The sequence below is a fragment of the Apaloderma vittatum genome, unplaced genomic scaffold, assembly GCF_000703405.1.
Source record: "Apaloderma vittatum isolate BGI_N311 unplaced genomic scaffold, ASM70340v1 scaffold22705, whole genome shotgun sequence".
Classification (NCBI taxonomy): Eukaryota; Metazoa; Chordata; class Aves; order Trogoniformes; family Trogonidae; genus Apaloderma; species Apaloderma vittatum.
In genome coordinates, this window is record NW_009716784.1 from 3,457 (window position 1) to 19,503 (window position 16,047).

At 45.4% G+C, this 16,047-nt stretch overlaps 2 protein-coding genes across 2 annotated transcripts in view; both read left to right on the plus strand.

Annotated features, from left to right (window-relative positions):
• The window catches only part of LOC104274131 (heat shock factor protein 3-like), an 11,130-nt gene extending 2,811 nt beyond the window's left edge, over positions 1-8,319 (plus strand). Inside the window, exons 3-12 of the mRNA XM_009869671.1 lie at positions 1,207-1,331; positions 2,197-2,272; positions 3,029-3,090; positions 3,539-3,620; positions 3,900-4,033; positions 4,925-5,161; positions 5,422-5,527; positions 6,457-6,522; positions 7,355-7,421; positions 7,988-8,319. Of these exons, the coding sequence (XP_009867973.1) occupies positions 1,207-1,331; positions 2,197-2,272; positions 3,029-3,090; positions 3,539-3,620; positions 3,900-4,033; positions 4,925-5,161; positions 5,422-5,527; positions 6,457-6,522; positions 7,355-7,421; positions 7,988-8,319 (1,287 nt within the window). The remainder of the gene's footprint in view (positions 1-1,206; positions 1,332-2,196; positions 2,273-3,028; positions 3,091-3,538; positions 3,621-3,899; positions 4,034-4,924; positions 5,162-5,421; positions 5,528-6,456; positions 6,523-7,354; positions 7,422-7,987) is intronic.
• Positions 8,320-14,308: 5,989 nt separating this feature from the next.
• On the plus strand, positions 14,309-15,689 carry VSIG4 (V-set and immunoglobulin domain containing 4; the record flags this gene model as incomplete). Its single annotated transcript, XM_009869672.1, has 2 exons — positions 14,309-14,363; positions 15,333-15,689. Coding segments are annotated over exons 1-2 (412 nt in total), but the record flags the coding sequence as incomplete, so codon positions are not given.
• Between the last annotated feature and the right edge of the window lie 358 nt (positions 15,690-16,047).

Here is a 16,047-nt window from a genome sequence, read left to right on the forward strand (position 1 = left end):
GGGCGGGGGCAGCCAGCGGGTGACATTGTGCGTGGCACTGCATATCCCAGGAGTGCTGCGCTGGGTGGGGTGTTCGAGACGGAAAGACAAAAGGTCTAGTTAGTGCCAAGGACGTTCACACGAAACTGTTGAATAGGTTGGGGATACAGATTCTTTGTTCCACAGGAAATGTCAGTGATCTTTTGCAAAACAACCGTTTGTTTTTCTTGCTCTTTTACTATCTGGAATGGAGTCATATTTCAATACTTTGTATAAGCTGGACTTCAGGCCTCTGACAGGAATGCAAGTTTGAATGCAAGGCTTCCTTTATTTACTCCCTTTTAGTGTTAGCTCTGCTGTTGTGCTTCAGTCCTGACATCCTGATTATCTAGTTAGAGACTCCGAAGTGAGCAGTTCCTTGCCCTTGGGCAGAACGTTTTGGTTTGGCCTTTTTTTTAGAGGCAGGCTAACTGCATGTGAAATTTCCACCTGCTGCCCGCATCTTTCGGGTGCCCTCCCCATGGAGAGGTGGTATGCTGAGGAGAAACAAAGCGGCTGTAGATTTCATTTGGGATAGAACCCAAGTGCCTTAGTGTGAGATATTAACTGCAATGACTAGCAAAGCATCTGAAAAGGCAGAGAGGAGAAGTCAGGCCATTCCGTCCGTCCTTTGTAACGCTGCTAATAGAGAAGACACCGGAATGGGAATCTTTCAGACTGAGTAGGATGCAGCTAAGTAGACACCCTTGGTAACTGAATGGAAATGTGCTACTCCCGTGCTGGCAGATTTACCCACACCTAAAAGGACTATGATCATCGTGTTCCTACTTCACTATCAGTTCTGCGTTTTGTTTTTGGCTGGTGTCTTACCCTTTGACAGTAGAGGGCAAGCTGTCACCAGACCTGTTGGAGACAAACCCTTAGGGAAAGCCATTTTTAACCAGTGGTAGTTTTCTATCAGGAATTACCGTGGTGAATCTACTGTCTGCATATACAAAGTGCTAATCCCACATTTTTTTTGACATCTTGTTTTTTCATACAGTCCTAAGGGCTGCCCTCTCCACCTACAGCAACCATGGTGTTTTGTGATACGTAAGAATTACAGTGCTGTAATTTTCTAACCGAGTGCGTACCTGTTGTTTTACAGACTGACCACGCTGTGCCTGTAGAAAAGAGTATACAAGGCACTGTTTGTAGTAAAGCATGTGTAACCTGATCATATTTCAGGTATCTGCAGTAAGAACTGAGGATCTCAAGGTCTGTACGGAGGATTTGCACAAAGTCCTCTCTGAAGTCCAGGAAATGAGGGAGCAGCAGAACAACATGGATGTCAGACTGGCTAACATGAAGAGGTAGACTCCCTCTGTTTCGGAGGCACTTGTACATTGAATGTTGCTTGTGTCTAATGGAGCTTGGCTCTGAATGTGGCTTTCGTTTCAACTGGAAACAGGTGAAGCTATATTTGTTCCTGAGAATCCCCATTCCACCCCACACAACGTTCTGAATCATGTTTGCTTTTATAGTTCAGCTACAGACCAGAGATTAAGACTGGGTGTTTGTTGACTACCTTGAGATTCCATTTTGGTTGCCATCACTGGTAGTGTTTTTTCAGGGCCATCAAAGCATTTCCTTTTCTAAACATGAAGCAGGGTCAGATGCAGTGAGGGAGAGTTAGCCTGTGGTTTTCTTTCTGATTGGAAGTGGACTTCGCGCAGTTCCTCAGATCCTTTTTGTATAGGCACTGGTAATTCATTTGGATTATTGGTATGCAAGCAGGTATGCACCAAAGTTCAGGAGATACCTTCACCCCACTCCCTCTGTTCCTTTAAAAATCCTCAACTAACCAACCAAACAGAAAAACCCCTCAAACACAAACGTTGAAACTGCTGTGGTCTGTGTTGCACTTGGCCTCTTCCTGAACACCAAGTCTTTATTCGAAGGCTTTGAGGCTTTGAAGGAATACCACAGATCACTGGTGGAGCAGCAGAGGATGAGAATGTCCTTATTAGCGAGTGCTTGGTCCTGCCTGATGGAAAATAGAGTTAATTTAACTCAGGGTTTGTGCTAGTGGATCGGATTAACTGATGGTTAGTTATCCACAGAAGGAATGTTGCCGTTGGTCCTGCAAGGTACTGTGAAAGTTTGAAAGCTGTAAAACTAAAGCATATAAAGTAAACTCTGTTCATCCTCTGTCTTCTGATTTATTCTGCATTGCAGAGAAAATAAGGCCCTGTGGAAAGAAGTGGCAGTTCTAAGGCAGAAGCACAGTCAACAACAGAAGCTGCTGTCTAAGGTACCATTGCAGCATCTTCAGTGCTACCATCCTTACTCCTGCCTCTGTGACACCTGATGGCATTCTTTGCTTATGTAGAATGACAAATGACACAGAGCTGAACAGGCTATACTAATACAGCATACAGAAAATGTTCACAGTTCCCGAGTGTCCCAGAAGTAGCGCAGCAAAGAACTACGAGCAAAATACTGAGGAAAAGCTGTAGTGAAAAGGATTTCGATGTGTTTGGAATCTCTGTGAATCTTATGGGGAGAGTAATCAGTAAACCAAGCTGGCCCGGGGTAAACGTGGGGCTGGAGGCAGAGCATGGTAACAGGAGCCTAAAACAAGAGGTTGCAGGCACATGGAATGGAGTCTGTGAAAGATCTTGGACCAGGACAGACCACTCAAGAAGTAAGCCTGGAACCCAGAAACTGTAGGAGCTTCTGCACTGGAACAAACTTTCTCTGGTTTATCCTGCAGCTGTTTCTGGTCTGGAATTCTCTAGTGACTTGCGGTGTTTTATTACTTCTTTTTTTAAAAGAACAATAAAAAACAACAAAAAAATCCCACAAGTGTCCAAGTGGGATAATTTTTCAATGCCGTTTTTAACTATAATTTTGGTTTTTAAGACATGAACACAAATGGATTTTTAATTTGCCTATTAATTTCAGTCACATAACTACGTATTTTTGTAGTGAAATCTGAACTAATGATTTAATGCTAGGATTGCTATGCTGACCACTTGGTTTTTGGTGTTTTGTTTTTCCTTTTCAGATTCTTCAGTTTATACTAAGTTTGATGCGAGGAAATTACATTGTTGGGGTCAAAAGAAAAAGGTAATTACTGGATAGGTCACCAATCAGTACCAGATGTGATTTTTAGGGATAAGCCAGCTTCTAGAACCAAGGTGCTTTCCTTAAAGTGTATGAAGAAGGTTTTTATCACTCGTATATTCACTTTTGGGAGCGCTGATGGAAGTTGAGTAGAGCATGAAATAAACTTTTCCTCTTCATTATCACTGAAAATATGGGCGGTAAGAGAATATGCTCTGCGTTTTCAGTTTCGAAGGCCACAGTTTTTCAGAAATAGTAACTCTTCCAAAATGTGCAAACGTGACTGGCTTATTCAAAACAAAGAGCACGTTTAGAACACAACCTGTCTGCAGTACACTTACACAAAAACATTTCCAAAAACCTGTTTTCTTGGAAGTGGAAGGATAATTGTTATTGCCATTACTGCACATTTTACAGAGGGTCTGTCTACTAAAGATGTGTTTTGTCTTAGGTCTCTGACGGATGCTGCAGGCGCTTCACCTTCCAAGTACAGTCGTCAGTACGTTCGCATACCGGTGGAGAGTGGCCAGGCAGTAAGTCTTCCTGGGGAGGGAGACGGAGGGTGGGACAAGGTGATGCACGGTGACCTCGAAGTCTGCTTTATAACTGTTGATACCCTCATCTTATGGTCAAATGCACTGCAGTCTGAAATGGGCAACTTGAAAGCATTGCTCTGTAAGATCATGCCAGTCAGTGCAAGTAGTCAAAGATGGGATCTGAGCAGGAAAGAGAAGCTGCAAAAAGAACGGGGCTTCCACTTGAGGAAAAGGCGGACCTTCTGGTTTAGTCCTTCTCTCCACTGTGTCCTGCAGATGGCTTTTTCTGAACATGGTGCAGAGGATGAGGATGGAAATGGTACGGGCCTTATCATTCGAGACATCACTGATACCCTGGAAAATGCCACCGATGGTCTCCTTCCTCTGGCACACACAAGTGGCAGAGCCAGGTACGTGGAATCGTAGAGTCGTAGAATCAACGGCCTAGGTTGGAAGGGACCTTAGAGATCATCTAATGCAACCTCCCTGCCACAGGTGAAGGATGTGGAAGTATTTATGCTCAGGTGGTTAACTGGGTAGTTACATTAGTGTAAGTGATCCGTCTGTGTTCTGGGAAACAGGCTCTGCACTGCTACCCTGTGCACGACAGGCCTGTTTGCAGGCCATCCCTTTTACAGCGCGTAGCATTGGTCGTGACCAGCAAAGGTTTGTAAGAGCTTGTATCTATGAGGAGTGCCTGAAGGCCCGTCCAGCTGATCGGCGCTTGAAGTGTTGTTTTGCCGAGGCTTTGCTGTCTAGTCAACAAATAAGCATGTACGTAAACTCTTTGACGCATCAGGGACCTGAATGCATATGTAGGTTACTAATAAACCAAGAGGTGTAGTTTTATCCCCAGTCTTGGTACTGCGCTCACTAATATTACGCTCAGCATAACTGAAGGGAAGGCATTCTTTTGTGTGGCACCAGATTCTTGCAAAAACCCATTTAGGTGTTAACATCTCAAGCGAGATATGGACCAGTTCGGAGTCTTTCATTTCCAGAGACACAATGTTAAAGAGTTTCCATCCTGCCTAATTTCTGTGCAGTATTGTCCTGCTTTTGTCCTGGCAAAATGGGGTGTTTTGCTCTGACATGTGCTATCCATATAAGCTGTAATAAGAAATTCTTCATCCGCCTTTAGGAAGGCACTTTTTTCTTCTTTTTCTGAGGACCAATTGGTTTGAGCCCTTGACTGGCTTGCCCTTGCGAGGTATTAAGATTGGAGGTACTAAAGGTGAAATGAGTAGTAATACGGCTGACGAATTCTCCTGAGTGTTGTTTCTCTTTGGATCACGTTTTAGAGAAACACAGGCAGCTCTGGATCCTGGCTTACCTATTTGCCAAGTATCGCAGACAAATGAGTTAAATTGTGCAGCACCTATCCCATCAGCTCCCGCAAATGATGGTAGTGAAATAGGAAGTGTGGCTGTGGAACTGCACGCTGCCCCACCTAATGCTGCGGAGGACCCCGTGTCAGTGATTGACTCCATCTTGAATGAGAACACCTCTGGAAACCAAAGTGATCCTTTACTGGACAGGTACTAACTCATTTCTGGGACCTTTTATGTCGGCATCACCTCAGCCTCAGGTAGGAAGGAGGGAGATGATGTGTCTCAGCACTCGGTGTCGCGAAGGCCCCGTTCTGGATTGTGAGCAGCCTAGCTCTCGCCTTGCTCCGCAGCCGTAACGGCTGAGAGATTAGCAGATCATTTCTAAGAGCTTTTCCTGCCTCGTGGTGCACTAGAAGGCTCTAACTGCTGACTGTTTCTTACAGTAATTTATCATTTTGTCTTTTTAGAGAAGAAATTCAGGATTTTCTTAATTGCATTGATGCCAGCCTTGAAGAGCTTCAAGCAATGTTGTCTGGGAAGCAGTATAACTTTGGTTCTGAATCTTTCAGCGATGTGAGTGTCTTTTCACTTTTTCTGATTTCTGAAAAATACCAGTGAGGTTGCATCATGAATTTTTACTGGTTTGTTCCATGTTGTAATGAGCAAGAAAAGGGAAAATTCTGAAAAGGAAATACTCGTGGATAGAACGATATATAGTCATTCTAGGAGCCTAACAATGTACAGGGTTACCCGTGTGAGCTGACACAGGAACAACCACAAAACCACAGATGAAATGCAAATAGTCAATTTACTCGTGTTTCCTCATGAACCGGGGGATCCCTGCAGCAGCACCCAGGTGCAGGCACTGCAGAGCTCAGCCCTTGCTAGGGAGCAAAAAGGTTTTGAACCTGCTGCTTCTCCCTCAGTATCAGGGACTTTCTGAGGCATAGTTTTCCACTGTGCTTTGATCTTTCCTACAGCAGGGCAGGAAATTCAAGTGTGTTCGATAAGGTGCCTCCAAGTCTGCCACAGAACTATGTTATCTGAACACAGATGTTCTACTTATCGAGCACACAAGGATAGACAACAATTAGAATATCTGTGTGTTTTGACACCCCAACTGCAAGCCACTTGAGCATGTGTACAGTCCTCCTCCCCACTCTTCCATTGTTTTCCCACACTAACACTGAGAGCTTTTTCCAGATCACACAGTGTTTCTGTCATATAAAGCTCAAGGGGGAAGGAAATAATTGGACTCTCTTCTTCTCAAGCCTTTGTCACATATCGTATCCTGATGGTGTGTTTGATGGAACTCAGCTATACGCCTGGCGTCACTGGGCAGTACCGGCTCCTCTTCGGCGGTGTCCTGCTGCGGGTCCGTGGGGAGACTGCCTTGGGCTTCAGCAGATGGAGTTGGGGGCTGGATCCTGCTGGCCCCTCAGGAGCTCACTGAAGTTTTAAGAACATTGCTATATGACATACAGTCTATTTTTTGCTTTCAGGCATTTAATCCTGACCTGCCAGCCCTAGATATGAGCTTGATGGAAACGTCCCCAGCTATGGAAAATGTAAGAGTAAGAGTTGCTTCAGTGGTGGGGAGGGTTAACATGATGTTGAGAACTAGATTTTAACTGATGTAGTTTGAGGGTAGGGACTGGACTGATAGCTCAAGATGAGACTGCCATTTTATCTAGTCACTTAATGTTTGGAGTTATCACTGTTGGCATATAGGAATTCAAGAGGATTCTCAGGATAATGTCACATCCCATGTTCCTAGCTGCAGTACACTCCCTGGGCTGATTTAAACTGCCACTTTGTATTGAAGAATGTGTTCTTTGCCTTCTGAATACACCTGACAACATAAGGAAGAGGGAAGCAAACTGGCATCTGATGAATCAGCTGTCTGTATCGGCGACTTTTTTGTCCTGTTACTTCTGTACCTTCCGCTCAGAATGAGGAGGGTAGAATAATCTTGTGGTTTTTTAGTCTAAGTGTTTTTGAGAACAGTTTCTTGGCTTGTTTCTCCTAGCCTCAGGGATTCCCATGATGACTTTTAGCCAAGTAATGACTAGGTCTGGGGTTACAGTTCAGGTGAGAGTGTGTCTTCAGTCTGTATAAAGACTGAAGGAAAAGTACTAAATGAAAAATATAATGCAATATATTGTAGTTGTTCTGAACATGGCTGCATGGAATTTCCTCAGAGAACATACAAAAGTTCAATGCAGAGTTACTTCTGAGAGCTCCCTGGCCCTCACGTGCAACCGTGGACCCATAAGTCAACTGTTTAATTTCTCTTCCCTCCTCCTTTCACATTTACTGTCGTTAACCAGTCAGTGGAGACTTGGGGTTTGTTGTTGCTGCTCAGCATTCTATCTTAACTCTCTGTCCATTTTGCTTCAGATTGGAAACTTGGCAGGGAGCACCGACGATCTGGGAGCGAGTGAGAGAGAAACCGCAGGAAGCAAAGGTGAGCAGGAAGGAACACTGAGAGCTGTGACAGTTCCAAACTCTTCCAAAACTGTGTTGAAATGGAATTTTTGTAGCCTGTAATATGTTTTATCTCCATCTTTGATCTGGGCTTAACATTTTCGTGAAGACTGGGTTGTTTCACTGATCTTGATGAAGCTGTGCCTCAATCTGAAGAGGCCTCATCCTGTGCCCCATGTTCATGTTAACTGTTCCCCTCTTCTCATCCGTGACAGTGGCACAATGGGTAGCAGGAGTGCAGGTGTCCTTGTGGAAGTGTCTTCTACATGAGCCATGACCCCCACAAACGCAGTGCTGCTCCGTGTGGCTGTTGCACACAGTTGTGGGGGGGCGGCTGGGAGCGTGCTTCGGATATTGATCCTACCAGGCGCAGGGGCTTGGCTCCCCTCTTGCTGCCATGAGTGTAGCTGGTCAGAGCTCGGCTGTGTGCTGTTCTTTAGCGATTCAGGTTCTTTGATCAGCCTCTCCAGTTCTCCTTGTCTGGAGTAAGAGCTGTCACTCACGTGACACGGGAGCCTGAAGTCTAACCTGTTTGTTTTCCCTCAGATATGCAGCTGATACAGTACAGAGCAAATCCTCTGCTTTCACTATTTGAAGAACTACCTTCAAGTGAAGCTGCAGGGAAGACGGAGGATCCAAAAGAGCTTCTGCTGCCCACCCTAAGTGAGAAACCTGCTCTTCCTCCTCCAACAGGGAGCGGAACTATCTTGGGGCCTCCAGCTCCAGCCAGCCAGGCGGAGCCTCTGGATGCCCTGGGCGTGGGTGACCCACCTCTGCTCTCGGACGATGGGAACGGAGAGTATAAACTCTTTCCGCTTCTGCTCCTCAGCCCTGTTGCTAACTTCATAGAAGAGGCCTCTGAGATAGAAACTTCTTGAACTGGCAGAACAGCTGTAACTGGCTTGGAAGCAATGGGTCAGCCAGAAGTTTGCCCTCTCACCTCACCTGCCTCCTGGGTGTCACGTTCTCTACAGACAAAAGGAAATTCTCCTTCTACAAGCAAAGAGTGTATCTGGAAAAACTGACCACAAGCTCAAAATGAGAGCTGGTGCGAGTGAAGGCACTGGGCAGAGGGGAAGAACAACCTCCCTGTAGACATACCGCAGTGTATTCCATAACTTTTTATCTGATATCCTTATTGCCAGAGGAAATCTGTTTGTATCCTGTTTATATAGTTTGGCTGGCTTTTGCGAGTTTTTGGGGGGGTTTGGGGGGTTTTGTTTGTTTGTTTTTATTAGCTGGATGGTAATGTGGTGCGTAATATTTTAAACATAGGTTTTACTCTTTCTGAGAGTCTGTTTCAATAGGTGGCTTGTCTGCTGTTTGGGAATTAGGATTGTTTTAAATTTTGTTTTTAATTTGAGATTTCTTTTTTTAATAGTTTGTGGCTGCAGTTGTTTGCATCTGCTTAGATCAATTCCGTATTCCTAGATTTGCTCCTAGGTACAGGGAACATTTTTCCTATGGAAAATGACATTTTAACTGTGGGATATTACTTTTTAACATGCTGACGCGCATCCATTGCCACGGATTGTAGATGTTGTGGTAGGAAGTGCTTGCCACCCTGCGTAATGCTGATTTCTCATGCACATTGCATGGCAGTTCTTCTAGGGTAACTTGCACCTAGCCCACAGGTCATGTGTCCTCAGAAATTTTGAGTACAACTGATTCACGTCTAGCAAAGTCTTAAAATGGGGAGGGGGGAAGAAAAGGCGTCATGAGGTCACTTGCATTGACATGAGACATTGCATTAAGATATCTCTTCTGCTTTGCAGTAGCTACTTCTTTACCTGACCTTGTATGAACTTCTTGCTGCATTTTCTGCTTGTGGAATCTTACAGCTAAATTAACTAGCTGCCCTTGAGTCCTCAGGCAATGAATTACCAAAACTAGTGTCTGCTTAATCAAAAAATATGTCCCAAAAATTCCTTTCTACGCTGTTTTCCTGGCATCTTTGAGCAGCTGTAATGTTGCCATCAGCCCCTGATGTCAGTGACATAGCAAGTTTTCCTTCGCTGATACCAAGTTTGTAGCAGCCCACACAAACCTGAAAGGCTGGCCTGGAAGCAGGTAGAAAACCCATTGTATAATATCACATGTTATTTCCTACCAGCACAGTTACTTGATATTTTTTTCAGTTTTAGAAATTTGGGCTGTTTTCCTAAAGGCTTTATTCCCTCTGAAGTTTCTGAACTAATAAGTTTTGAGTTCCTTTCTGTCCATGAATCCAAGGTAATTTGATATTCTGAAGCCTACTAGATAATGCATGTTATCTCTGCTGGCCTTACTTAATTGGGTTTGTGCTTCTTTGTCAAATCTTTTGAGTCGGCAGAGGAGGATCTTGCTACTGAGTGTGTGTATATATGTGTAATGCCTTCACCGTGTCATTTTATTCCCATGCTTCTGTAACTGTTCTCTACCTCGTGACCCTCCACGTTTCTATCTTTCAATTGTCTTTTGTCAAGTACGTCTTACCCTAGCTTTTTCTAGTATTTCTTTTGATTACTTCTTGAGACAAAGGGCTGAATAGTCTCAAGTTTTCATGAACTGAAGGGAGAGGGGGAAACAAGTAAATTGCCTATCTGTCTTGCGTTATTTTTTGAGTTTCTTCCCAATGACCTCAATTTTGCCAAGAGTGAAACAGTGAAAACAGGCTTTTCTTCTATGCTGTTCTGCCAGCATAGTGCAGCCAGTGAAGTTCTCTGAGCAGCTGATCTTCTGTAACTCTCACTTCCCGAGCAGGTTAGACTGAAGTGTAGTTCCTGTTATGGATTACTGTCATGTTTTTCCGTCATGGAGTCCTCTGATCTCAGCGCATCTCGCCATCATATATTTGATCTGATTGCATAAAAGTCTTTTAATACGTTTTCTCTCATAAGAAGTTAGGAAACCAAGGCTTAAGAAAACTGCAAATAAAAACTTGTGCATCTGTGTCTAGTTTATGTACTGGTCTAGGAATAGCATGTGTTTATGCAAGTTTCCTAAGGAAGATTGCAATGGAAAGGGGAAGGCTGAAGAGCAAGAAAACCCACATGCTGAAGTAATTAAACTCAAGAATTGCAAAACCGTTGCTCTGGTTTTTGTACATTCTTTTTGTATGCATGTTCCTGTATGTGCCAACACTTCGCAAACCTGTTTACTGAACTTTACTAGAACGGTGCTCTCTGGGGGACCTCATGCAGCTGCTCCTGCTTCAAACATGACTGAAATGCTAGGGTTACCCTGGCACCTGGTTTCAGAGCTGTCAGCCTGAGAGAGAAGGGGAAGTTTAGGTTTACTACTAACCCGTATTCAACCTACCATGGGATCAAGGCTGTGGGAACGGGACTGGCCACCCCTGGCAGCGCAGGGCCGGGCTGGCTGCAGACATTTGTGCATTGCCTGCACGCAAGGGCCTTGCAGCAGCACGAGTGTTCTTCATTGACCTGGGCAGAAAGGCCCTCGGCTCCATAGCCTGTCGATTAAAGCAATGTTCACTGGAGATAACACGAGAAGTCAGAACTAGCACAGAGAATCATAGAATGGCCTAGGCTGGAAGGGACCTTAGAGATCATCTAGTCCAACCTCCCTGTCATGGCCAGGGACGCCCCCTCTCGACTGGAGCTGGCAACACATGCTGACCGAGCGGGAATCGAACCCGCGGCCTCGGTGTTGATCCTTATTGCTCAAACCACTGAGCTAACCGACCCCCTAGAACTGTAGTGTCAGGCAGAGCTCAGATCTGGGCAGGGCACGCCCTGCAGAGCCCATGCTGAGGTTACTGCAGCTTTTGTGGAGTTTTCCTAGGAGAACTCTAGTCATCATTTCCACCACCAAGAAGGAGGATGTTAATATGAAAATACATGGCTCCCCTTCAAGATAAGTTGAAGGACAGGCAGAGATGTCGTTGCCAGAGCCACGGACAGGCTCCTTCATCACACTGAGCCGGACAAGTCTGTGCAGCACAGCAATCCCCACGCAGCGATGGGGTCTGCACAGCGACTGGCACCCACACGGTGACAGGGTCTGTGGCACAGCGAGGACCCGGTGGCCCAACAGTGGGTGCAGCACGGCCGATCTCGAACCTCTTGCTCTGCAACCCCATGCCGGCTGGAACCACTCTGCTGCTGCGACTTGATGCGCAAAGAGTTTGTGTTACGAGCACAGTTGCTTCACTGTAACACAAGTTTCCTTCCTCCTCCAGCATCAATGCACACAGCCACTGCTGTTACTTCTTGGTTTTAGTGTCCTGTACCTTGACTTCCACATGCTGAGAATTCACAGGATACACCCAAGTGTGGCAAGCACAGTGTGAGAAAGTGCCCCTCACATGTTCCTTCAGAATTGTTTTTCACGCTGCTCCAGACTAGCTCTCCCCACACAGGCCACGTCCGCCTAGCAATCAGGTTTTTTATCTCTGATTGCTGTGTGCTTGCTAACAGAGAGCTTTCAAGAGTAAGAGAAAAACTTGCTTTGAAAAAAAACTTACTTTCATCTATCTCTCCTGGACTGTATGATGCTACCTCATCCCTGCTCAGAATGTTCTGCAGTCTCTTAAAAGAAGATTGCTGATTTGAAAAGCAGTGTCCACGTTACCACAGTTCCCCAAGGCAGAAGCAAGAGCTCATCTTGCCATGCAGGAGGTGTCTGTACTCGCATCAGATAAAGGCCAAGAGATTTCTTCTCCCACTGTCCCTGCAACCATAAGATAAATGTAAATATAAGTATAAAGATATAAATACATACACATCTTTTCTTTTTTTGTTTGTCAAGCAGTCTGAGTTAGCACGTATGCTGCTAGTGACAGGTTTTGATGATTTAGGCTGAGTCAGTTTAGGCTTCCCCATCCCAGTGACTGCAGACTTGAGTTGCATCTCATGGAAAGTATCTGCCAGAGGAATACAGGGCTACAAGGGAGGAGCATGTGAAATCAGGTCCCAAAATCTCGTGAATCTGTGCTGAACCTTAGCCTCATCAAGCATAATATTTTCAGAAGCATTTAGACGTTAAGCTGGTTAGATGTCCTCTTTCATTACAGGTATAGCTGCAAGTATAGTAGCTGGTAAGAAATTAATTGAACAGATGATTCTCTAGGCCATGACTGATAAACAACCACAAGGATATAAAGATTTTCTAACCAAATAAAGGCATGAAAATTACATGTAGCAAAAGCACCAGCTTCAGGGAAACAGAGATCAGAATGTTATAACCAGAAAAGAACCAAACTCAAACTCATGCCAATAACATTGTCATTGTTAGATCAATGTTAGTAACAAGTAGTCAAAATCACACTTCTACATGCATATATGCTTTCAAGCACCATTATTTTGCAGAATGAACTATCAGTTACTCTAAGGTAAGAGCATATGTAAAAGCAAGCAATTGAAACGAAGGCAAATACCTCAAAAGCAAAGGAACAAGATAGTATCAGAGCTCCCAGCACGGCATACGCAAATATCCTGGGTTTAATGTTAAATCACATAACAACCTACTAAAGCTACTGACAAATGACAATATAGGTGGAGCCATCTTTAAACCATATATAAGACTGTAAGAAATATTTTCTCCACACGTTGCCACTACTCGAGGATGAGGTAGGCAGCATCAATCACCCCGGTGTCCTGTGCTCCCACAGACACAAATGCTCTCTTACCAGCACTGAAGGAAGGCTGTACTTCAGAACGTGGTCCAGGATTTTGTAGGCTGACTAATTATTCTCTTGCTTGCATTTGAGTAATGAAGGTTGGAACTTGAATGTAACAGTAGCACAGCACTCGTATCAATTTAGCTGAATACAATGATGCAGAAGAGGTTTCTGCCAGAGGAGCATCAGAAAAAGGAAGAGCTGCAGAAAACAGAAAAAGGTATGTAAAAATCTCTTCAAAATAATGTTTCAGTGGAGACCAGATAGTTTGCCTAGACAGGTCTAGCAATCAAGTGCTTAAATATATAAATTAACCATAACTAATCGTACCTTTACTTAATAATAAGACATCTCATTACATTAAGAAGTCACAATGTCATGGTCTCAAAGATTTCCTACTTTGATAAGTTCTTTGTTTTTTCTCTCTAGGCACATAATTGTTTACCTATTTCCAAATCAGCCTACAGGGAAATGCAGATGGCCCTAATCTATGTTTTAATTGGATGCAATTAATCAATTCAGCCAAGCAGCTAAATTGCCATGGGAGAAAGGAGGATCAATCTGTGATACAGAGTCAAAGTAGGTACATGCAGCTCTTGAAAACTGGTTGTTTCCAGATTTGTATACTTAAATTCCCTACCTCTTAAATGGGATACAAGGGCACCAAATAGAGTATTTCAGCTGGAGGGGACCTACAACAATCCTCTCTCTCACGGTGGTAAGATTTAGGGTGTTTCATGAATCTTAATATAAAACACAGTGGTGAGCTTCGCAGAAAAGCTGGTAAGCAAACGAATAGTAAAGATCTTGGTTGTTTAGCTCCCTAAGAGTACTCTCTCAGTCCTTCTTGTATGTAATATGAATATTGAAACTTAGTATTTAGAAAGTAATGCAAGGAGGAAAAGACGAAGAAATAGTTACTTAGGAATAAAAAGAAATAAAGGAAGCTTTTTTTAAAAAGTGGAATTAAAAAGCAGAAGGGCAAAACCATATAGTCAAAATATGAAATAGAGTAGAAGGTCTTAAACTTTCCTCTTTTCACCCTCTCTTAGGACTTCTGCCCACACCTCTGTGAGTCATTGAGATGCTTTTTTTCTGAAATAGAGGAAGCAGAAGCCATCAGCAGCTGTTCTGGCCCCTTGACAACAAGGCGAGCGAAGAAAAGGAAGAGTTCCTGACACAGCCCCTGTCTGGAGAGAGCAGGTCTGCTCACTGCGATGGGGAGAAGCTGCAGCCCTGGAGGGATGAGAGCACTGATGAGAGCAACTGTGCTCCTGAGCCCGCTCCTCCTCTGCGACGGTGAGTCCTTGGGGAGGTGTCCTGCTCGGGCAGCGCCTACCCTGGCACTGGGGTGTCTGCGGGTGCTTGTACAGGGGTGCTTCTGTTTCGGGAAGAGAAATATAGCAAAAAGGCCAAGGTCTTTGCATGCTGCTGGCTAGGTGTTTGGGTGTTTCAAATCCAGAGGTCACCGAGCGCAACGGTGCGTGAAGGCTATGGAAATGCTGCCCATGTGCCTCGAGTACAAAGATCCCACAGACACTGTGATGGTTGTTTTGTGAGGCACAACGAGCAGCCCAGCAGGAAGGGTCTGGTCAGTTCTTATGTTTCCAGGCAAGGGGAGGTTTCCGTGGAAGCACAGGTTCATCACCAAGATGCACAAAAACACGCTGGGACAGAGACAACAGATCTCCTTCCTACAGGAAAATTCAAGGTGGTTTAGACTTCTCTGATCCGTTGCTTAAGTTGCTTAAATTCAGCTTAGTCTGAAAAAGCAGCAGCATCCAGAAGAACAAATGGGCAGTGGAGGAAAAAAGCCCTAGGATAGCAGTTCCCATGTGGTGCTTCCCAGGAAAGCCCTGAGGGTGCTGTGGGGTGGCAGGACGCAGGCAGCTGTGACCGGGGACCTGCGCGACCTGGGCTGTGAACCCCTTCTGGCTGGTCCAAGCCACCACCGACTCTGCTCCTGTGCCTCTGCCCAGTGTTAGCTCCCGACAGGTAAGCACCAGGCAGAGCACGATCCAGGCCCAATGCGCGGCACATGTTGGTGCCCTGAGCATTTCAGCGGTCTCCTGTCTCTGTCCTCCTCATGCCACATTGCTTTATTGTTAGCACACGCCTGAACAGATCATCCCTCATAGTCCGCATTGGCTGCCCGCGCTTTTGATTGGGTGGGTTCCGTCTGCTGATGCTCTCAGCACCGCTTCCCAGGAGCTGCCTTCACTGTGATTGCTTTTTTTAAACGAAAAATTTTCTCCATTCTTCCTGCAGCTTTTCTGGACCTGACTGGTCCCAGTGAGATCAAAGGCACATGGAAGGGACCTACCACCTTGCCATGTGCCTACGTGCCCGTGAAGGACTTTGTGCAGCAAACGCTTACATGGATGGTGGTACATGACCACAGTTCCGGCACTGTCTTTCGAAGGGATGTCTCTGGTGACCATGTTCTCCTGTCAGAGTACAGGGACAGGGTCAGTGTCCAGAAGGACACACCAGGAAATGTGTCTCTGCACATCCTGGACCTGGAGATGTCTGACAGCGGAACCTACACTTGCCAGGTCACCTGGAGAACCAGCAACAACAGCCTGATAACAAAACAGATCAACACTAAAGTGAAGGTTCTTAAAGGTAAACCCAAGAAGGATGCTGCACAGGGGTGGAAGGCTTGGCTCGGGAAGGCTTTTAGGAACCGAGCAGAGCAAGCAGGCAGTGACTGCCCGCTGCAATCGGGAGCATTCTGCTGAGCGGTGTTGGGCTTGGCAAAAAACATCAACTAGTTCAGAGTGGGGAATTCAGCCCACACACTGCGCCCTGCAGTCCGGGAGCTGGGGAGGATTTACAGCCTCTCGCTCACCAGTTTGTGCCTGGCTCTGCCCGTGCCTGGTGGCTTGGTGTTCCTGAGGGACCCACACCGGAGGGGAAGTCCCTGGTGTAGCACTGCGTTGCCCCAGCCAGAATCCACCAGCACGTGCCCCTGCACCCCCCG